Here is a 16,735-nt window from a genome sequence, read left to right on the forward strand (position 1 = left end):
ACAAACATTCCGGTGAAAATGGACAGGGTACAAGACACAATGTGCGACCTCTTGAGGGTGCTATTTCAGTTTATCGTAGGGTTATTTTTCATCGTAAGTTCACGTGTTTGTCGTTCTTGTCATTCTTGCATGTCTGAAAGATCACTAAATAATTAAATGCTGCAATTATTTAGCAAAAACTTAAATTTCAGGAAATGTGTCACTACAAGTAATGAAATATTTTGCTCTTTGTTTGTCGGACGTGCGTCAAGACCTGTAATTGGGCATTCAATTAGCCGCTGGCCTTCGCAGCTAAGAAAGATGAGTGACGTCTCATTGGATGCAGTTGAAGACGTTGACATTCATGATTCAGGGAAGTTCAAGTACATTCTCATTAAAATATGGCCAGAGGGCGATGAAAGCAACTACAAACATATAGTGAGAGGCTACAAATGGGCTGGATATCATGGTAGGCCTTTTTCTTAGCGCAACATACGTATGCATACCGAGGTTATATGCAATCACACGTATGAAGCCAAAACGATGGTTGTGCCTGTATTGTGCATGTTCAATGTGTACTAGACACGCATTGCAGCCGTTCAACGGTGTATCAACAGTAACAACACCGCTAACTTGTGTGGTAGTTAAGTGGTTACAGCATAATGGTTTGTGATGCATGGGGTGTGGATTCGAATCCTGGGTTGAAAGTGTGGACAGTGAGGGTTTTTTTTTAAGGAAAATAAAGCCGGAATGTTATTAGGAGCCTAATTTCACACATAAAGTTTTTATGGTTGGTTGAACATCTAGATGTCAGTGCATGGTTGTGAACCGTGGTTTGGCTTCATATGTGTGATTGCATATATAGCTCTAAGAATTGGGCTAAATACACAAATAAATTCCACCACTAGCATGACTAGTGCCTGTGGCTTTGCCAATGTTCAGCTCATCAAGTTTGACCTACTCAAGCTGCATGAGTCTGCCGTTGTGAGGGTAATTTTGCATCATGAGATTCCATGTTGATCTTGGCACACATGGTTTTTCTTCTGGAGACTAAAAGGCACCTTCGTCATGCCTGTGATGTCACTGTGTCATGTCTGTGATGTCTTGTTTTGGTTTCCAGAATTGAAGTAGCCTGGTTCTATTTTATGTGGAGTACAAGACAAGGCTAATCAGGCTCGATGTTTATCAAAAATAATATAAATTTTTTTAAATGAAGCAAGAATCTGCACTGGACTTCAAGTAGCAAATCTCATCTTCCATTTAACCACAGATGTCCCACTTGTGTTCAAATGGGATAAACAAGTTGAAATCTCATTGAAGTAGCCTGCTTTGCCTCATTCTGGTTGAATGGATGTGTATCATTTAGCTGAACCGTTTTACTTGTCATTCTATTTCAGCTGACATATTTGATCAATGGGAACCGAAGCTTCAATTGCAGAAGATTAGCTGTTATTGTGAGGGTGGTGGACGGATACAACACGATCCTCAAAACAAGACGATATTGGTCTACGGTTACTCAATGGTAAATGCAATCCTAGGGTATTTTACTGAATTCCCTACTCAGAGTTAAATAGAAAGTTACTCAAAGGAGTGTATGAAACAATCCTGCTTGAAGCAAGCATTATGTGAATGGTTTATTGTAGTAACAGGCTGTTTGTAACTGAGTCCGAGTTCTCAACTTTACTTCTGCACAAACATTCTATAGTTTATGTGGAAGTTCTTAGGAATTCCTACATATTGTTGAACTTCTGTTTTTCTTTACTTCTTTCTTGAGGGTTTTGGGCAAGCGGATCATAGCATCACAGTGGAGAAGTTAAAAAGCAGATACCCAAACTACGCAAGTATTACATTCACCAATGAAGGATACTAATGTTGACCTTGATTGGTGTAGCCTAAGCTTGCTGATTTAGTGGATGGAGGAGGGGACCGGGGGCCTGGGGGTTGGAGTTGTAGATGGGGGAGTGGCTTGATGTAAGATATTGGAGAGAAGCATCTCAGGCTGATATCATCGGATGGATGGAGAAGACCGCTACTTCCGTTATTTGCAATCTCATTTGATCTCTCCCAGTGAGCAGAGTTGAAGTGTTTAGCATCTGTTTCTGTTAATTTAACTTAGTTACAATGAATGCGCAAAATGTTTATTCAAGCCTATGTCGTTGATACAAAGCTCTTGCCCTCTGAAGATGCGCGAACAAATAACCTCTTCTTATATACCGATACAAGGGTTGGATCCCAAGTTCAAAAATGGAGATGAGTATCAAACCTTCCTATCTCTTCTGGCCGAGTACATATTTATTGCTAAAGTGTAAAAAAAAAATTAGTATCATAGCAAGATCCATTACCAAAAGCTGTCTTCTGCATCATGAGTCAATTTTGATGATAAAGAAGGAATATTTGTTAACAATCTTGTGTGTAAGACGTACATGTAAAATGGACACATTTTCTTGTAACATTTTCATAAATATAAAAATCCCTTTCTCTTAACCCCTTTGCGACAAAAGCCGGCAAGAGCCACTCCATTGTGTGAGGATTAGTGCATACCACACATGCAGTCTAGTCACCATGCAGCTGCTGGTTCAATGGGGCCTGCTGCTGGACAGAGCCCTGCATACTGGGCATACCACAGCCTAGCAGTCGCAGTCAAAATAATCCTGCCGCGAAGGGGTTTTAAAGTGACTGTTTTTCCTCAGAATATGTGCCAACCTTTAAGGTTTACTTCTGGAAGTTAGTACCAAATAATAATCTGTGAAAATTCTGTGTTTTCACAAGTAGAAGATGTCATTTTGTTAATATAATAAAAAGATGGACTAAAACATCCTAAAATTGATTTGAAAATTTGAAATTTTTGTTAGAGGTGTTGCACACGATGTACATGTACATCCATTAGGAACATGACTTGCAAAAGTTAAAAGTTTGATGTTTGATCAGTTGATGTTTCAGCAAGTCTGGACATTCCAGCAGCTTTGGGGGCACAGATGAAATTTGATACAATAATCTAATTATTTACTTCTTTCTGGGTTTTGTCACGGGTTTTGTCACGGTTTGCATAGTAAACATTACATTTAATGCTAGCAAGACTAATCACAGCCTATTAAAATTCCAAAAATGAAATATTCTGGTTAAATGTTAAATTCTGGTCCAAAACCCTCAGGTCAGTTCTTAATTAGTGTCACTAACATGCTCTAAATTCTACTTATAATCACAATAACAAATTCTAAGAATAAAGACTATGAAGATGTTTTCCTTTAAAAATGAGGATTAAATGGCAAGTATAATTCAACTATAAATTTCAACAATCTTAAATTCTGTCCCCTTAGAGTGAACAAAAACAAGATTGGGGATGTTTGTCTCAACTCAGAGATCATTGAAGGCATTTAGGTACACGGCTCATATTCAGCCACACAATCATAGAAGGTCTTGTGGACATCTGGATGCTCAAAACAGACTGCACCACCACCACGATACATTTGAGAGGTCTGTCAACAAAAAATAAACAGGTGTCACCAAAAATTACCATGAAAGGAACCTTTGATATTGTTGGCAAAACAAAGAAACATCTTAAACAGCATTTATATGGGATGTGAATGACCTGCTGAGGTCAGCCAAGTCAAGGTAGATGAGACAATGTTATGGCAGACATACCTGACGATTAATACCTCCAAAACAAGCCCACTGCAGGCCAGACTTGGTAGTCACTGCCCACTTGGAGTGATCTTTGGTGCCCTTGAAATCGCTTCCACCTTTCAGACTAACTTTCTTGACATTGTAGACATTAAGGCCTGCTTCACAAGAAGAGTTGAGATTGCGTCCCCCATTCTGCCATGTTTCACAGTACAGGCCACTCTTGAAGTAATGAGCAAGCCAATCTTTATACAGATCTGAGAAAGAAAAGCAACAATGTGTATCAACAAACATGATATGAGGCATTGATAAGTGAAGAAAAGATAAAAAACACATCGGAGAATGAGATGTGGTTTCAAACAAAAGTTCAAAATTCTTCATTTGAGGTGTTCAGTTGATGTTTCTTGCTAGCAATTCAAGGACCATTGCATAATATCCTCCCTCTTGTGTGGGAAGTAGGTTAACATGTTTGCAACCTGAAGGTACAGTATAGTAGACAAGGTCAAGAAAGCTGTAGAAAAAGGGTGTTTATTTCATGACTTTTTGATGAACTTGGTCCAAATTCACGTCCAAATTTACTGCTGACTTGAGCTAAAAACAGCTACCGGAAATTTGGTTCCTTAGTGAATGTCTACTAAACTTTATTTACGTCCCCAAAGGAGAACTACACTCACCTAGACTCCATTTGCTGGCTTTGTTAAAGCTGATAAATATCTTCCCGTCTTTGGACTGCAGAGACAATTCTCGATTCCATGGAGCAACTGTTACATGTACACCGTTAATCACATCCTTGATGCTGGGGTTATCGCCAGCCAGGCTAGAGGGGAGCTGAGAGTCATAGACCCCAGGATAGTTGTATTTCAACTGCTGACCTGGTGTAAAAGAGGTTTTAAATCAATTACAAAGGCCAAATTATTCTACGGGGTTGAAACTGTAGCTGACTTTGAGCCAGAGATTGAGATCAGCTATGTCTAATTGTTAGTATGAGCCCAGTTCATGGCAGTTGATAAAGACTAATTACAAACATCCCAACAACATTTATACTTCAGAGGGATGGCACAAACATTGAAGATGTAGCTGACATCAGTAAACCTAAGGTTCAGTTGATCTTTTCTTATACCCAGCATAGGGGGAGCTTTAGTAAAAAAGAGTGATAACACATAACCAGAGCTCAATTTCATGGCACTACAAAGCATGCAATTTACACTAACAGAGACTCTGTCTATTTTATGGAGAACCTAAGCAGAAAGGACAGCAAAGGGCATGGTTACCTAGCAGGAAAATCTGCTTAACGTAAAGGCAAAACAATGGAAATCTCTATGCATGTGCAACTGTAAGCACAACCATGCTAAGCATCACCATGAAGTAGTGTATACAGTAAGCTATTGGTTTTTGCCCTTGTGAGCATGTCTTGTCCACTAACTGTTCTTTTTCTAAGCAGTGCCACGAAGTTGGTCCAGTTTGCTAGCTGGAAGTATAGATGTCTTCAACATTTTAATTTGGAAAGCTATAGAGTACCAAAGTGAGTACATTACATGCTCAATTACGTGTGAAGAAGGCATTAGCAGGAGAACCAGCGTGTGAACCAATGTGCATATACTATTGCACTACAATTCATGGTTCAAATGATGTCATACTTTGGTACTCTAAAGGATATAGTCCTAGATTTAACCCCCCCCCATAATGAAACATAAAAATTTACCTATTTTTTCAAACTGGTTGTAAGGATAAGTAACACAAAGCAATGTCTGGCCATTACGTCTGGCATTGTCTGGCCAAGTGTAGCCTTTAGATCCAGGTATAGGGAATTTGGGTACGCTGTGAACCAGCCAGAATCCAGTGTAATCATCAAAGGCAACAACACCTGTAAAATTGGAGAGAAGACGCATTAATCTCAACCCCTAGGGTGTGGATGTGAATTCATACTGAAACCAGAGGATTTGGGAATGTAAGGGCTTACCCTTCCCCACCCCCATGTAGGCTAGAGAATCAATACAAAGACAGGGCATGTAAGTTGTTGTGGCTAAAGATGCATTGCTTGAATTATTGTGTAGGACAGTGCACTCCCATTGGAGTACAGGCATGAAGGAGGAACCTCAATGGTGCATGTGACTGATAACCATTTAATGTTGGGTTTTCTTCCCTGAAACGCTGCTGGGTGTAGGTTTTTGTGGTTTGTAAATTTTTCAACCTTGCAATTTCAACTGCAAGAATGAAAAAAAAATTCTAAATGAGTCCATGTGTCCTCGATAGAACAAAGGGAGAAGTGTGCATGTTTACATGTCATCTAGAAACAAGTGGTTCAAGTTAATGGACTCTGTGTCGTAGGTCATATCACCAAACCTTGCTTTGACTATGCTCTGATTCTTTGCGGAGACCGTGATCTGAATATTCGTAAGCATGTGTACAGTGATCCTTATGAAAATGGAATGGGAGAAAGAGGAGATATAAAAGCCAAATGTTGCTGTAAAAAGACCTCAAATTGGAAAAAAGTTGACTGATGAATGGCTAAGAGGTATATGAACATGCTGAAACAAGATCAAAAACTGAAGTCAGACATCTCAAAAAGGAGTAACATTAACATGGATAATCCCTCCAGTAAAGTCCCAAAAGGACATCCAATTGCCAAATCTTCCTAGTTTAGTTACCTTTAGAATGCCCAATAAGACCTGACTGGATCTCTTCCCCTGCAGGTGGTTGATCATTGTACATCAAATAGGCAAAATTCTGGAACAGAAATGAGTGTGTTAAAATTAACTGGGTGTGTATCAAGTCACATAAAAATGTAATATGAAACAGATTGAGAATTTAAAGTTGGAAAGGTGTTTGTAACTTTTAATTTGTAAACCTTTATTTTGCCCTAGCAATGTCATTCTGAGTTTCCTCAAGTTTCCAGAGTTACGAAGCTTCAAACATATCTGAGGTGAAGTAATATAGGCTTGATGAATTTGACCCAAAAGTGGTCCTGTGTCCATGATAAATACCTTTTCTTGGGCTTTCCACCAATAAAGATGGTCAAACTGTCTTGGGTATTCATGAATGTTGCTTTTTGAAAATGGATGGCTGTTATTCAGATCATGTCAACCTCTGCCAGAATTATCAGTAACCCATACAGTCATGAGGTTAGTTATGAAGATGAAATGTACATGACTACATTAAATAACTTGTACATTTATTTCTCCATCTTACATCACTTCCTTGGTTCCGATAGATCTCTTCCAGGGTGTATGCAATGGCATGGTCAGTGTCTTTGAGCGAGGCACTGGAAAGAGTCAGCACTGGATTGTTGACATCCATGTACATATGAGCATACCCATCTTTAATCTCCTGTACTGAGCTGGCCGAGTCTTGAGGAAGTTTGTACACAACAAACCTGTTCAGAATTAGGAAAATTCAGACCCTTCAGAAACTCTGAAATTTAAAACTAACTTGATAAATGATGAAGGACATCCCCTATCAGATATGTTTTTTAGCATTTGTGACAACAATGTAGCCGGGTACCTTGACAGAGTACGAGATTTAATATAATATCACAACTTTAGAGAAAGAGACATGAAAGGACAGTAAGGACGAAGGTGGAAAGTGTCAGCAAGATTGTGAAAAAGCATGAAATATTAAAATAATGAATGGAAAGAATGAAGTGCACACACTTCTTTAAGAGACATACCAATCAACTGGATATCCATCAGCACCCTTGCACCCCACTCCTGCCTCACTGGTCCCCACCATTATGGCAGTCAAGGCCAAAAATGTGAACGTCATCACACTGCTTGGCATCGTGAAACTCTCACAAGGATTCAACCAAGATCAGTCTAACGGACGTCTTCAAAGTAAAAATGTGGCAAAAATACCCTTAAAGAATAGACTTCAATAAGTACATGTTTACTCCACGTAGCAGTCGAGACCCAACAATATCTTGAAAGTTTCTAATAACCAGTGTTCTTGTAGTCAAGTACTTTTCAATAACCAAGTTCTATGCCAAATATTCAACTAGTTAGGAGGGAATAAAGCTGGAATACATAGGCATTTCACTTTATTTCCTCCTAACTGGTTGAATATTTGGCAGAGAGCCTTGGTACTCAAAAAGTATTCCACTACAACACCACATAATGAAATGGCTGTTGCATATACTCTGAGGCAGTTTGAGCAGTAAGACCTCTATTTGTAGTACGAGTCCTTTTGAAGGTATCTCTAAGAAGCTACCATCAAAAGAATTACTTTCAACTTGATGTAATAATCAGGGAAAAATAAGAAAGGTTTTGGAAGGGGTGCATACAGTTCAAAATTTCAGTAGAATAGTTCAGAATACAAGTAACACAAAGTATTTTATGAATATTAACTGACACTTCTTTTGTACAGAAGATTAAACTTGATGACAAAACAATCTAAGGTAATATACAGAATCAGAAAGAAGGCCAATACTTCCCAACAAGCAAAGTACTCATATCTCTGATGTCATTTCAGCAAAACTATTTGTGCCACTTCATAAGGACAAAAATCTGGAAGTTAAAAAGTTAATCCCTAGCTATGTCAAAAAGCCTTCTTGGTAGTGATTCATTCAGCGACTCTTACCTTCACAAACTTCCAACTTTACCAAGTTGGTTGCAGAAACTGTGGCGTGAGACAATCTGTCTGTGGTTTCTTTTTCTCCGTGAATTTATAGGAAAATTTTGCACATGCATCGTATTTGAAACTTGAAAATCCAGATGGATTTCCAGCAACCCAGGGTAGCACAAATCCTTTGTTAATTTCCTTGTTATTGACAAAACAGGAGTTGCTGTTAATGACATTTTGCTGGAACATGTCACGAGACGAAACATATTCTTTCCCCCCCTACCTCCACAAAACCTGCATGTGAGAAAGTAATTGAAATTCAGATTTCTGTAAGAAGGGAAAAATTTCTATGTATAATTGACACACTGCTGAAGAGTTTCTATGAAGGGAAGCTTTGATCTACCGATGTGGAAAGCTCATACATCACACCATGACATTTTACAAAGTCAAATTTCTGTATGGAAAAAGAATATAAGCTGTTTTTTGCTCTTTCCAGTTTCGAAGGGAGTCAGTGTAGTCAATGATTAATCTGTTTGCAGTTTCCTGATGCACTTTAAAAGTCGACAATCTGAACTTTCACATTGGTTTTGACATATCAACACTTGTTTGTAATCTGTCAACTAACAATTTTGAAATGTGAGTTATCTCTAATTCATTTCCTTGTTTAATCATGGCATATTGAAAATGAAAACATAAACAAATGCTTAATGAAAGGGACAAGAAAGGTACAATATAACATCAATTCTACCTAACTTTTCTTGCTTTTACAAAACTTCAAGCATGGGATGGATTTTTAAAAGGATTTGGAGATGTGAATTATGCTGTGAGCTTATTGAGGATATAAACAGGAAAAGCATCATGCGATATCCAAGATAAAGCTAAGTGTGACATGTAATCAAGGAAGAAGGGTGTTTGACAATAAGGGTTTTCAGCGTAAGAAAAAAATTCAGGATACTAAAACTTGTTTTACAAAATTTGAGCAGAAACAAAAGTACACACATCTTTCACTGGATATGTAACATTGCATCCATACATATCACTCCTGCCTCACTGGTTCCCATCATGGCAGTCAAGACAGTCACAGCCAATAACATCAATATCACCACAATGGTGGACATCATGGAATGCTCTCACAAGACTTCAACCAATGTCAGGTTGAAACAGCTCTACACAGACTGAACTTTGAAGCAGATATTTTGACTCTGTAACCAATACACTGATCAACTTGAAAAAGCTATATGTCCAACATACAGAATTTGAAGACAAAGTTTGTTGTTCATTTCCTTGCAATCTTTCAAACAGTATCCAATAGAAGTCATTCAAAGAATTATTGTCACTTTCAATGAGGTAGGACCTCCTACATTGACACATTTAAAATGTCAAATGAATGGACCATGATGCGTGCCATAGATCCCCAAATGACAAACTTGGTGACAAAACAAATCCCAGTCCACAGAACCACAGAGGACAAAATGTATGCAAAACAGTTATGACACCAATGTCCCTTCTGCATATCTACTAGATATGAAACCAACACAAGTGTGTCACGGGAAACAAGTCAACGCCTACCTTGTCAATGGGTCCCTTTTTTTTTCCTTGGGGGGCTGTTCCATCAGCAACTAGCTTCTGGTCACAAAGTTAGTTGTGAAATTACCAAACATCAGACTTATCTGTGTTTTGGAATTACACGTGACAACTTCGGTCAAAGTTCATGTGCATCATTCTTCACTCTGCTTTATTGCAGGGAAGAAAACAAATCAAAATCAAGAGGGGTAAGATTAACAGGTGCAAAACAATCAATTTCAACGTACGTGGACCGTTATTACAATGTCGGCATATTTTAAAGATAAATTTAAAGGTGCTGAAAATAGAAAATTTGTGGACGGGCCCAGTTCAAAACATTGTGAGAACTGTCAATATCCGTCCATGTTCTATGCAAGCGCAAACAGGGTACTTGTGGCAATCTTCTGCAGCAAAAGCACATCAGTCTCTGCCAGTGTCTACACCAAGTCAGGAAAGGTGGCAGCCTCCAGTGAAACCCCGGTTCAGATATTCTCATGGCCCTCCATATGAAGTCCCTGCCCTGACAGTCTCGGTCTCCCTGGATGGTGTAGGCTTGGTGTTTGGCTGGGAGCACTTGATCCCTTGACACTGAACCAAAGTCCTCCCATACTAGTAGGCTTGGGTGGTGACTGAGGATAACGCCGTCTGGCTTAATATTTCTCTCAAACAGAGAGCCCTAAAACAGAGAGTTTCATGCAGACTTACAAATATGGTCTACAGAATAAATCTGGTGGCACTAGCTAATCCTTACCACTGTAGGGCTATCTATCCTTGATCGGGGGGGGCATTAATTTACACCTTTTTTTGAACATTGTGTCTATTATCTTATTCCATTTATAAAAACTCAAAAGGGAAAATTCTCAATCCATCAATTCCTTTAATATTTTGTTTTGCTTAAAACTTGGAGAAGACATTCGATATTGTGGTCCCCCAAACCAAACTCATGGGGATACATGTCCCCTGTCCCCCCAGGATTTCCGCCCATGTATACACCTAAAACACAAAATATGCTAAACCAATGACAAATTCTCTGAACTTTATTTGGCATCACGTATCAAGTTGAACTGTATATTTTTTTGATCTAGTTGGCAAGCATAACGGCACCTGTTGCAGTGAAGCTCAAGTTTTGGCAGTTTGGGGAGTTTATTTGGATTTGAGCAGAATTTTGTGTGACAATGAAAACCTCTGAACTGATATGATGTTTTACGTCCCGCAAGCTTATACGTTGGGTGAAGACTGGTTTAGCCCTATTTGAGATACACTTTTACTTCATATTAGATTTAGTGATATTTTGTGTTTTAGGTGTATACATGGGCGGAAATCCTGGGGGGACAGGGGACATGTATCCCCATGAGTTTGGTTTGGGGGGCCACAATATCGAATGTCTTCTCCAAGTTTTAAGCAAAACAAAATATTAAAGGAATTGATGGATTGAGAATTTTCCAACAGTTCAAGTAGAAAATACATAGTTTCAAGACATCTAGCCTGCTGATGTTTAAATGACACAGCTTTGATGATTTTCCTCTCAAAATATCATCAATCTTACTCCATATACAAGTAGGAACAAATGGCACCTCAAAGCAATTTGAATCAGATTAGATAAAGAAATTACTCTAGCAAAGTTCAAAGAAGAAACGTTGAATTTAATGAAAGAAAAGTAAAAGGGAAAACTCACTAATGGAGGCATATTCATAGTCATAAATACTAGGGGCTATAACTTGGATTGACCTAACTTGGGCAGGGGTTATGCTTAGCCATTTATGGCTAATTTTTAACATCTGTAACTTCCCTGAGGCAGGGTTCAAGCTGGCCATTGGCGTGACAAATCCCACATGGATTTTCTGTTTGCCAAACAGTCCAGCTCAATTTAAAATAATCTGAGCAGCCTACCTTGTTGTCTTCACTCCTGAAACTTCCAGACGTTCAAAGTCCAGGGTAGTAAAATTGGCTGAGCGATTGCCCAGGTCTGTATGCTACAAACAGTCCGCTTTGATGTGAACAAACCAAATCATGGCTATACTTTTTCAAGATTTCCTGCAGAATTGCAATGAAGTGCATTGCTGTTACTCGAAAAAATTAAATGTGATGTAAAGATGAGTCCCATGTCACTGGAGCTACTTTTTGAGTTTTACTCTTTATTAGATTGAGGAAAGTGAGCTCATTGTTTTGATGTGTCATCAGTCAGTTTGGTATGATGAAAATTGACTCTGTGTTGAGTTTAAAATGTTGAGTGGTCCTATTGATTGAACACTGCAAGATTCTAACTCAAAAGTGGTTCTGGTGAGATGTGACTCATTTTTGCAGAGTGTGTCACAAATATCAAAACATGATTAAAACAATTTGACATACAGGCATCTTTGTTTGACTTCTAAGACACCAAGGACTTCATATTCATTCACCTACCCAGCTTCAGCCCTTGATTAAAATCTCATCAACTTCACAAATGCATTGATATGAAACTTGTTTCAGCCTGCTGACATGTTGACCAAAGGCTGACCTCACCGTGGACAAGAGGTATTCACATTCCATCAACTGTACTCCCAGGACTGCAAGGGTCTGCTCTGTTTGATGAGGTGCAAGGTTCTGAAGACAAGAAAAAGACAAAATAAAGGCAAGGTAGAAGACAAGGATCAGAGTAACGCTTCTTGAAGATGCCACACGTCTACTGAGGGTTTGTTACCATGGTGATGGGATGCTTGGAAGCACTTGGAGAGTCTTGAGAGCTGTGGAATTGAGAAATTGAAGAAATATGGCAATGAACCTCTGGCCTAGACTGAGGGCTTCCAATTCTCAGCAAGTGAGATGCAAACAGGTCCGAAAGTGGCACAATATAGCCTTTTGCAGAAGAATGCATTTTCAAAATGACTGCTTTTTGGGGCAGTGAAATTTCCTTCATTTTAGGTGTGGTTTGCATTTGGTGAGAATTTCTGCATCAATCAACCCACTAGAAATTGAACGAAAAATAAAAGAGGACATGTCAAACATTTTTCTGTTCAGCCTGGACACCCGTGGGAGTTGTGGATTATTTTGAACATAATTTTGAAATATAAGGATTTATCATTGGTGTCTATGGGAATTTATTTCAGGGGTACACCTATACTTCACCCAAGTTTTCAGTTGGTTCAAGGATAGTTGAGGAGTTTGTTAATAATTGTCAAGATGTTTATTAGAAGGAAACATGTCAAACTTGCTTCGGATGGCTGGGAGTTCATGTCTGTTGGATGTTTTTCTCATCAATACACTTTGCAATTTTGTAAGTTCAGCTGAATGCTTTACCACCTGAAAATGGATACAAGTAACTCTGTCCAGACCAGAAAAAGCACACCTTGCTCACTTTTTATTGTCCATATTAGAACATCACACCTAATCCTCCAAAGTACAGGATAAAAAGGCAAGGTTGGGGGTTCGAATCCATTTAGTGGCAGTGATCTTGGGCAAAACATCCCAATGTGCCAGTCTGCACCCAGCGGTAAATGGGTACCTTTGAGGGCACATATAGTTGTTTTGTATTTCAACCGACAAATAGCATCAGTGGGCTGATGTACTCCCAGGGGGCCGATGAGATGATCTTAAGAAAAATCAAATGTTGTGAGCCCAATGTGCAGGGATAATGATGATATATTGGCTCCTTTGAATTGCATGTAGTGTAAGATACTGTGCGCCTTATAAATGCTTGATATTATAACAATGAATATTCATCACACTCACTACAACATAATACACAACTCAACACAAACAGTTAATACTATTAGATGAATTTTCTGAAATTGGAAATGAAAGAACAAATGTCCTGGCAATTAATATATTGAAATGAGCATTTTACATGTTCAAATACAGATGTAGGCTTCATCATTTGTGAAATTGGAATCACAACAGAACCAGTTCAGTTGGCTGAGTAACAGTGCGAGGCAAACTGATTCAACACAAATGAAACTGTGGTGTAACTCGGGCTAATGTGTGCGGCATCTGGGGCACACACATAAGTTGCAGCTGCATAGCTGTAAAAAAATCAACAGATTATGAATTTCAAATGGAGGGTGACGCCCATGGGATGGGCATCCATTGGTAAGGAGGTATATCTTTCCAACCCACCTGCTCCCCCATAGTTACGCCACTGACCATCAATCTGAGAAAAATGAAAGTGAAAATCGGTTTTTCAAAATTCTCTTAATATTTAGGCAATGACAGTGATATTGGTAAAAGTGTGATCACTTTTGCATGGAATGGCCTACGTGATTCTGGTATTTTTTCTGAAGGCATAAATCGGGGGGGGGGTATATATTTTTAGGAGGGGGTGGACTCCTGAATCATCCCTCCCACTGTTTTGTGGAGAGCAAACTGACATTAAAGTGGATTGTGGAGAGTTTTTCAGACTTTCAACTTAACTGTATTCAATATCACTCAGCAGGGGAGTTGGTTAACAAGCCACAAATATTCAATTCTGAATACAAATATATTACAGATGTATAGCATGAACGTTGACTTCTGAATAGAATCATACTGTGTCACCCCCTCCCCTTTTCAAATCTTCATATCCTCCCCCACCTTTTTCCATCCCCATCCCTTCAATTTCCAGCACAAATTTTACACCATTGCACTCGTGACCTTCCTCTCCAAACCTACTTTGCCAAATTTACGAGACTTGGCCAAGCTGCAGAGTACAACCGTGCCACGGACATAATGGGCCTTTGCAGCGAGGAAAAATGAGTAGTATCTCATTGGATACAGTGGATGATATTATAACATCGATGGCTTAGAGAAGTTCATTCTCATTATAATATGAGTGGCTTAGCGTGAAAGTAATACAAACATATTATGAGAGGCTACAAATAACAGCAGGATATCATGGTAGGCCTTTTTCTTAGCTTAACCTACTTTCGCATTAAGCACTATTCTCGTGGTCTGCGGTCATACCATTTATTTATTTAGTTTTAGTAAAAATACTAATCATGCCCAATGGTGCATTTGCGGTAAGGTCAAGAGCATCAAGTTGGACCTTCTTAAGCTGAGCCAGCCTACAGTGGTTAGAGTAATCCAGTCTTGCATCACAATATTCCATATTGGCCTTGGCATACTTAGTTCTATTTCTGTAGACCACAAGACACCTCTGTTATGTCTGAGTGTGTTCGTGGCCTTTTGTTTTTATTTCCACAAATAGCTTGGTCTTCTGGAAAGTGTGACATCAGACAGACACAGTTTTTAAACCAAACATGTAGATTGATATGGGGAGATTTAGTATAAGGAGAACTTGTTCTCTACCCCTAGCAGATGCCCATGCTCCAGGGTACCCCCCCTGGAAATCTGTGAATCTTTCCCGTTGAGTTGATCTAGGTATCTACCTGCGGCTTATTTCTTGTGGTACCACCCCTCAAACTATTTGTGCACCCCCCTCCCAATGCCTCCTGACATTTAGCCCTATAGTTGCGCCACTGTTGATGGTTACAAACCAAGGCAAGGGATTGCCCCAGAACTGTGGGGTCCAACGTCTGCCCCGCTCCCACAGGGCAGACGTTGGACCTTACAGTTCTTTGGACAGGCAAAGGGCAGATCCCAAGTTCCCCCAAACAGGAGCGGGCAGTGTGGTTATCCACTATCTGTAAGGTTCCTTTTTATCTCTTCTACTTGGATCTGCCCCTTTTTAATATTAATATTAATTAATATGTCTTATTTTGCTTCCACAAAAACGTGATTTTTAATCTATTCACATTGGAAACAAGTTTGAAGTTGTCGGGTACATATTTATAGCTGAAGTATGAAAAATACAAAATAGTATCACAGCAAGGTCCATTACAAAAGCTGTTTTCTGCATCATGGATCAATTTTGAAATCATAAAGAAGGAATGTCTTATTTGTTTATAATCTTGTATTGATGACGTGAAAACGGACACACATTTTTGTTACACTTTCAGCAATTTAAAATCCCTTTCTCTCAAAGTGACTGTCGTTTTTCCCAAGGAATATGCATGTGCCAACTTTTAAGGTTTACTGCCTCAAATTGATACCACATAATAATCCAGCCAAATTCTGTGGAATTTCACAAGCAGAGAATGTCACTTTGTTAATGAATTAAAAAGATGGACTAAAACATCTTAAAATTGATTTAAAATCTTTGTTAATTTACAGAATGTATTTGTAAAGAAATCCACAGAGGTGTTGCACACGATGTACAACCTTAATGAACAAGACTTGCAAAAGTTAAAAATCACACAGTTGATGTTTCTGCAAGTCTGGACATTCCAGCAGCTTTTTGAGCACAGATGAAATTTGATACACAAATCTCATTATCTATTTCTTTATGGTTTTAGTCACGGTAAGTGACAAAACAATACACTTATTACAAGCAAGCATAATAACAATCTTTTAAAATTTAAAAAATGAAATATTCTGGTTAAAATGTTGAACTCTGGTCCAAAACCTTAGGTCAATACTTACTTAGTGTCACTAACATGCTGTAAATTCTACTTAAAATAACAAATTCTAAGAATTAAGACTGTGGTATGCGGGTATTTTCCTTTCAACATGAGGATTAGAAGGCAAGTCACACTTCAACAGAAATGTTTGATCCTGCAAGGCATCTTAAAAAATGTCATCAATCTTAAATTGTGTCCGTAAGGTACCTTCCTATCTCTTCTGCTAGGAACCACCCCTTTTTGATGTTTGAACACTATTGGTTGATATCATATGAATATTTCTAATGTTTGGTTCCATTAATATGTGATTCTTAATTCATTCACAGTTTGTACGTTTGCTGAGTGCATATTTCAACCATAAAAATACAAAATAGTATCAAAGCAAGATCCATTACAAAGAGCTGATTTCAGCATCACGGGTTTACTTGGAAATGATTGAAAAGGAAACTTTTATTTGTTTGCAATCTGCTGTTGAAAATGTGAAAATGGACACACATTTTCATACAACACTTCCGGCAATGTAAAATCCCTATATCGCACAGCGACTTTTTTTTTCACAAAAATATGTGCCAACTTGCACGCTTTGCTTCAGAATATTTGTACCAAAT

The 16,735-nt window shown here is 38.7% G+C and overlaps 2 protein-coding genes across 4 annotated transcripts; one reads left to right on the top strand and one right to left on the bottom strand.

Annotated features, from left to right (window-relative positions):
- Position 1: 1 nt before the first annotated feature.
- On the top strand, positions 2-2,802 carry phpt1 (phosphohistidine phosphatase 1). Of its 2 annotated transcripts, XM_022229375.2 has the most exons (4): positions 2-93; positions 252-448; positions 1,377-1,501; positions 1,754-2,802. In XM_022229375.2, exons 2-4 carry the CDS (start codon positions 301-303, stop codon positions 1,847-1,849), a joined length of 369 nt encoding a protein of 122 aa, XP_022085067.2. In that variant the 5' UTR covers positions 2-93; positions 252-300; the 3' UTR covers positions 1,850-2,802. The 2 variants fall into 2 exon arrangements, with proteins under 2 accessions (XP_022085067.2, XP_022085066.2); XM_022229374.2 differs by lacking the exon at positions 2-93 and having other exon boundaries at positions 100-448.
- Positions 2,248-10,349, bottom strand: LOC110976260 (plancitoxin-1-like). 2 transcript variants are annotated; one of them, XM_087143579.1, is made up of 8 exons: positions 9,724-10,349; positions 7,268-7,423; positions 6,790-6,973; positions 6,249-6,327; positions 5,303-5,464; positions 4,275-4,472; positions 3,622-3,857; positions 2,248-3,455 (listed from the first exon to the last, which is right to left on the bottom strand). In XM_087143579.1, the coding sequence occupies exons 2-8, from the start codon at positions 7,375-7,377 to the stop codon at positions 3,354-3,356; spliced, it is 1,071 nt and encodes a 356-aa protein (XP_086999705.1). In that variant the 5' UTR covers positions 7,378-7,423; positions 9,724-10,349; the 3' UTR covers positions 2,248-3,353. The 2 variants fall into 2 exon arrangements, with proteins under 2 accessions (XP_086999705.1, XP_022085064.1); XM_022229372.2 differs by lacking the exon at positions 9,724-10,349 and adding an exon at positions 8,173-8,567.
- Between the last annotated feature and the right edge of the window lie 6,386 nt (positions 10,350-16,735).

Source organism: Acanthaster planci, linkage group LG11, assembly GCF_054643075.1.
Source record: "Acanthaster planci isolate LZ-2023a linkage group LG11, COTS_SCS, whole genome shotgun sequence".
Lineage (NCBI taxonomy): Eukaryota > Metazoa > Echinodermata > Asteroidea > Valvatida > Acanthasteridae > Acanthaster > Acanthaster planci.

Coding starts and splice junctions, on each gene's coding strand:
- phpt1 (XM_022229374.2), top strand. CDS start 157: ATGCTGCAATTATTTAGCAAAAACTTAAATTTCAGGAAATGTGTCACT. Junction 449..1,376: donor CAAATGGGCTGGATATCATG/GTAGGCCTTTTT, acceptor ATTCTATTTCAG/CTGACATATTTGATCAATGG. Junction 1,502..1,753: donor TGGTCTACGGTTACTCAATG/GTAAATGCAATC, acceptor TTCTTTCTTGAG/GGTTTTGGGCAAGCGGATCA.
- LOC110976260 (XM_087143579.1), bottom strand. CDS start 7,377: ATGCCAAGCAGTGTGATGACGTTCACATTTTTGGCCTTGACTGCCATA. Junction 6,328..6,789: donor ATCGGAACCAAGGAAGTGAT/GTAAGATGGAGA, acceptor TTTCTGTTCCAG/AATTTTGCCTATTTGATGTA. Junction 5,465..6,248: donor TCTTATTGGGCATTCTAAAG/GTAACTAAACTA, acceptor CCAATTTTACAG/GTGTTGTTGCCTTTGATGAT.